This window comes from Alligator sinensis, unplaced genomic scaffold (assembly GCF_000455745.1).
Source record: "Alligator sinensis unplaced genomic scaffold, ASM45574v1 scaffold709_1, whole genome shotgun sequence".
NCBI classification, from domain to species: Eukaryota; Metazoa; Chordata; order Crocodylia; family Alligatoridae; genus Alligator; species Alligator sinensis.
The window spans coordinates 595025-600918 of record NW_005842208.1 but is presented as its reverse complement, the minus strand read 5'-3'; the positions used below and the strand labels follow the sequence as shown (position 1 = coordinate 600918).

General features: G+C 53.9%; 1 protein-coding gene across 1 annotated transcript in view; it reads right to left on the bottom strand.

The window, feature by feature from the left end:
- UBE2S (ubiquitin conjugating enzyme E2 S) overlaps positions 1 to 5888 on the bottom strand; it is a 7931-nt gene extending 2043 nt beyond the window's left edge. The window contains exons 1-3 of the mRNA XM_006026768.3: positions 5724 to 5888; positions 2131 to 2278; positions 1218 to 1408 (exon numbers count right to left, since the gene is read on the bottom strand). Coding sequence (XP_006026830.1) covers positions 1218 to 1408; positions 2131 to 2278; positions 5724 to 5726 — 342 coding nt within the window. The 5' untranslated portion in view covers positions 5727 to 5888. The remainder of the gene's footprint in view (positions 1 to 1217; positions 1409 to 2130; positions 2279 to 5723) is intronic.
- Positions 5889 to 5894: the final 6 nt, after the last annotated feature.

The following is a 5894-nucleotide window of genomic DNA, read 5'->3' as shown; positions in this document are numbered from 1 at the left end:
CGCCGCCTCCAGAGCCGACCCCCCCCCCCCCCCCCAAGTCTGGGGTCTTACAGGGAAAACCAACCTCACTCACAGTCCCATCAGCCCCTCAAGCAGCCCTCCTAGGTGACCAGGCCCAGCCCCTCACTGCTGCCAAGACTCTTACCTGTAGGAAGATAGAAGCTTGGAGCTCTGAGATGCATCCCCTTCTCCCAACCACCTGCCACAGCCCAGTGGGAGGATACCCCTATTCCCATCCCAGCTGGTTCTGAAGGCCCTCAAGTAATCCTGCAACCCTGGTCATACAGCCCATGTCTAATTCTTACTCTGGAGATGAGGGGAGCCACTCTTAGTCCTAGCTCTTATCAGGAGCCCCCCTGGCAGCTTACCAAAGTCCACCCCCAACCCCCAGGGCATCAAGGCAGCTCTCAGCCTATCCCTTCTCCTACCAGGGGCAAGAGCTGTTGTTTTATGATGGAGAAACTGAGGAAGAGGCTGAGAACACCACTTAAGGTCACTTGAAGCAGCTATGGGGAACTGGGCATTAGCCCCAGCCTGGCAGTCCCAAGGCCCTACCCTTCAAGCATGGAGGTGTTAGGGATACGCCTATAGCCCAAAAAGTGGGGCCTGGAGGAAGACCTCTGGGATAGGACAGGGAAGACACGTATTCAATTCCCCTTTGGCACAGGATGAGGCTGCTCACAGAGTAAGACTTTGGCAAGGGGTTCCAGTGTAAACCCCAAAATGCCCCACCCAAGAGACAGCTGCACCTTAGCACATGCTGAGGGGTCCCTCTGTAACCCCATGCCCCACCACAGAAGCAGCTGCATCTTGGTGCCAGTAAGGGGTTTCTGTATGAACTTATATGAACAGTACTCCTCCAGTCCTCCCAAGATGCAGCTGCTTTCCTCATGCAGGGATTTCCCACCTGCAGAAGTAGTTTGAATACAGACTGACCACCTTCAGAACCTGCGAATGGTAAAGCTCCTCAAAGGATGAACTACTCCATACAAGGAGTTCTTTACTACTCCCTAAACCAGGTTATATTTCTTCCTCCCATGACACCCCCGCCCCCCGCCATCACCAATAAGAGCTTGGGAATGGCTTAAGGCTGCATTAATAGCTGCAGGGAACAAACTACTGGCCACAGAGATTCTCACCTCCGATCTGAAAGGCCAAGAGGCTAACCCCACCAACTCTGCTCCCCACAGCAGTATCCCCTGGTACCCTGCACTCACCAGCAGTACATGCCGGATACCCAGCTCGGCTTTCCAGTCCTTCTTGAGGACATTAACGCAGATCTCACCGTTGGCACCAACATTGGGGTGGAAGATTTTGGTGAGGAAGTAGCCCTTGGGTGGTGCAGCAGGGAAGTCCTTCCCCAGGATCAGCTTCATGCGGAACACACCGCCAGCATATGGGGTCCCCTCTGCCACAAGAAAGGAGAATGGGTGAGGTCTAGAGCGTTGCACAGCGAATTCACAGCTCTCTCCCCCACAAACCCCTGGGGGTCTTTACATCCCAGAACCCTGTGGTTCAAGGGCCAGGACTCAGCATCAGGGGTGCTGCAGCCAAGGACACGGTTCCCTGGGATGGATGGCAGCAGTGGCACCTCACGTATAAAGGATTCAGGAACAACCCCATGGGCTGGGGGAGGTGAGGGTGTGGATGAAAACAGGCCCCTGCTGTTCCTCATACAGGCTTGACAGGATGAGGGAAATCTCACCCAGCACTAAGAGCTGCCTCTGTGGTGGGGCACATCAGGGGCTGGTTATACAGGGACCCCCCCCACCACTTAGTACAGTGCTACCAGTGAAGAACTGCATCTCCTATTGAAATTACAGAGCATCTCGTCTCATGATGCCCTCATCCCTTGTACAGTCTTGCTCCCCCTCCCCCCACAAAGAATCAGGCTGGCAGCAAGGCACCCCACATGACAGCATCCCACACCCCCATCTGTGTGTCAGGTCAGGCATAGGGTCAAGCCCAGTACAAGCCAGGGCTGGCTGCTGCCTGTGGCATCCTCCTCCCTGGGAAGAGTCCCTCCCGACTCCTCCCTATGGTAAGTAGAGGGGATCCCTAGCCAAGACGAGAGGCAGCCCCTCCCCACAGCCTGAAGGCAGTATACCGCTCCTCCCCCTGGAGCCTCACCAGGCCCTTCGATGGTGACCTGGACATCTGTGATGTCCTCCTCATTGGGAAAGACCTTGATGCCCTCAGGTGGGTCTGATGTCAGCGTGGAAACCTCTTTATAGACCAGGCGGATGACATGGGGCGGCAGGTTTTCCACATTTGAGTTCTACAAGGGTGAAAACAAACGGGGGGGGGGGTACATCAGAGACTATACTCAGTGACCTTGCACTAGGACAACTATAAAACTTATGCCCCTCTCTCGAAGTGTCCCAAGCCATTCTTGGGCACCCTTGCCATCCCACATGCCCAAGATGCCCAGCACAGAATCCCTAAACAGGATGTGTCCATCTCTACACACTTGGCATGCACAGGGCTGCTCATCTGTGAGCATTTACTGGTAAAGGACCGTGTTCCCCATGCCCTCCAGCTCCCTGCTATGCCCATGTGTGCTGCTAGTCAGGCCAAGATCCCAGAGTCAGCACCTGCTGTAAGGAGCAGAGATCCAGATCACCAACTGCCTGGGAAACCAGACCAATTGTATAGCAATTGATCAGAGTCCATGCAAGCACAGGGCAAAGCCCCATATCCATCCTGAGAGTGGCAAGTGCCTAAGTACCATGAAGCAAGACTGAAGCTCTTGGCTGTGTGGCCCGGAGGAGGTGGAGGGATAGAAATCAACTGCAGTAGAATGCTTTCCTAGTTCTAAGTTGTCCAGACACTGGAGCAAGAGCCTGGGGAAGCCTCCCTTCCTGGAGATTTCCAGGTGGAGGATGCACAGGCATCTATTTGGGATCCAGCACCTCTGCAAGGGATTACACCAATCCTCCCTCCCCACCCCACTCCCCACCAGACCTGCTGTTGTTGCAAATCCCAGGTCCCTTGGAATGTAATTGGTACACATCAGGCTCAATGATTCTGATCACCTTGATCAAAACCACAGCCACCCCCTCCCCCACTGCAGATGACACTGGTCAACCCCCAAGCTGGACTGGGACAACACAACGGAGAAAACCAGCAAGATGCCAGACTAACTGCTGCCAAGTCCATGAGATAGTGGCAGCTGGGAGCACTGGTGAGTGAGGACAGGAGGACATCCCCCCACCTGCCTGATGCCAAGGCACCCAAGTTATTTCTGGAAGGAAGTTGCAGGTAGCAGTCTCCTGCAAGCTCCCCAGGCTCAGGAAGCCTCAACTGATCTCAGCAAACGGTCTGCCTTACATCTGACACTCCCCTAAAGTCTCAGCTGAAAACTGGGGCCCTGACAAGGCTCCAGATCAGGGAAGGGGAACTCGACAGTGCAGAATGGTTCAGAATGGAGGGGGGCGGGGGGTTGAAAATGGGACCAGAGCCCTGCCATCAGGCAGTCTCACTTGGGCAGCCCCACGCAGCTACAGGCCTGCCCCTGCAACCTAGCTCCCTCACATCTCAGTCATAACTCAGGGAGGGGGTAGAGGAAAAGGACCTATGGCCATGGACCCTAGCAAGCATCAGGTGGAAGAGGCCCCAGTACCCCCACCCCATTCTCCCTCCACATCTTCCCTTGCCTACCTTGTACCCCCAAATTCCACCCCCTCTTTGCAACTAAACCAGGATTCAGACTCCAAGGACTCCCAAATCCTAATCTGTTGGATCAGGTCTGTGAGAGAAACAGCCCAGCCTGTCCTCTCTTTGAGGAGGGAGAGTTCAGCTAGCCCCCAGCCTCTGAAAAAGCATTTGGGAGAAGAAGGCAAGTCAGAAGCCCCCTTCCCACATCAAACAGGAGATTCCGGCAAAGCCAACAAAGCCTCAGCAGAGAAGTTTCGGCCAGCAGCTGTTGTTCATCCACCACAGGCCTGAGTACTGACACACTCCTGTGGTGACAGCCTGCCAACCTCCCCCCCTTCCCCACAACCTCCCCTTCCAAAACCCCCTTGTTCCCCAACCCAGGTGACCTGTGAAAATGCCAGAAGGCAGGGAAAGACTGCAGTGGAGCTAGGGGCCACTTGGAGCATCAGGAGATCTCTTAAAGAGCTCCGGCTGCACTCCGTTCCCTTTTCTCTACCACCAGGCCCTTCCCATTATGGGCCTAGCCTGGGGCTCAACCACTGGTCCCTTCCCCAACAGGAAGGAGCTGGAAGCCAGCACCATACAGAGGGGATGAATATCTCCCACTTTCCTGCCTTTTTCAACCATAAAAATACACGCACTCTAGGTGCTTGTCCCCACAACAGAGGCCTAAGACCTGGAAAAAATTAGGCCATGATGCCTCAGCTGCAGCTGGCCATTTCCAGATGCCTCCGAGCTTTAAAGGCCATGTAGATTTTAATAATTCAGGCCTCTTGGAGGCACCTCAAATCTTAAAACCCAGCTTTTGTTTGCAGCTGCATCTAAAAGCAAACATGCCATGAGAGCAAAATATTAATAAAAGCAGGCATTACAGGCATGGACCTGGCCACTGAAAGCCCCGTTACATGCTGATCTGACAGCCTTTCAGATGCTCGCTAACCTGCCATGTGGCCACCAAGAGTGAAAAAAGGAGTTTCATGTACATGTGCCACAGACCAACCTCCTAAAGTTTGCAAAAGCAGTGTAAAAAAAATCTACTAGCCCAGGCACTGGACTAAGGGGGCCACCTTCTGGGTCTCTGATTCACCTCTGAAAAACTGGACATCTCCAATCATTTTTTTTTGGAACATCCAAAAGGAAAAAACTGCACCAAAAAAAAAAGATAATAAAACAGCAACTGCAGGAGCTAGGCAAGGCCTTGGAAGGAAAAACACTTCCCCAGCTACTTGCTAGTCTCTCTTGCAGGGGACCTGACCCCAGCCTGGACTCACAGATTACTGCACTACCCACGACCTCATCTTTACAGGGATTTGAGACATTTGAGCAGAATCCCCCACTTAGACTGCAGCAAAGTTGGGCCCAGCAGAGGAAAAAACTGGCCCCTGTGGTTTTTCTAAGCTTCACAAAACAAGAAAAAAAGAACCAAAACAAGCAGCCAACCCACTCCATAGCCACTTTCAAGCTAGCAGTGGAACAGCAGCTTTTTAAAGGAGGCAGCCATTCTCAGATGGAAAAAAAACAACAGCCCGAGTCAACTTTCACCTCCAGATAAGGCCTGTTAAAGCTTTCTTAGTTTGTTTAAGTGGACTCAACTTTCACCAACACCCCTTTCACCCCCACCCCCAAAACCATATAAAAGGGCCGGGGTTGCTGTTATTGGTAAATAACGATAGCCCAGGACAGCAGATCCCCACACCCCAAACCAAGCAGCAGACCAAGAGCTGCCAGGAACACCCCGCACCCCCCTACACACACATACATACGGTTGCTATTAGGCCATCCTCTGAGTCTGTATATCAAAGAGGAATCAAACACCCCAAAATGTACACGCTCCTCCCCCACACCCGCCACCAGGCCTAGCATCACATTACAGCTGTTGTGACCACCACCAACACACAGGTCCCTGCTCCATAGGGCCTACCCACCTGCCCACCCCGAGAAGAGGTTAAAGTGAGGCCCCTCTTAACACGGGGGTGCAACCAACTCCACCCACCCAAGGGCCACCCTGTAACCTGGTGGGTGGGCACTAAGGAGATGTAGAGAGAAAGGGATCGAGAGCCACTCACCATGGTGGTGGGTCTGGCTGGAAGTTGGCAGAGACCGGGGGTCCCTCACCCCCCTAGACTGACAGGCCCCCCCCCAAAGTGCACAGGGGCAGCCCAGCCCCCTACAGAGTCCCCTGTGCACTGGGTGGGGAGAGGCAGGGTCTCCTCCCAGGCCCCCCCCTCCCCACCTGT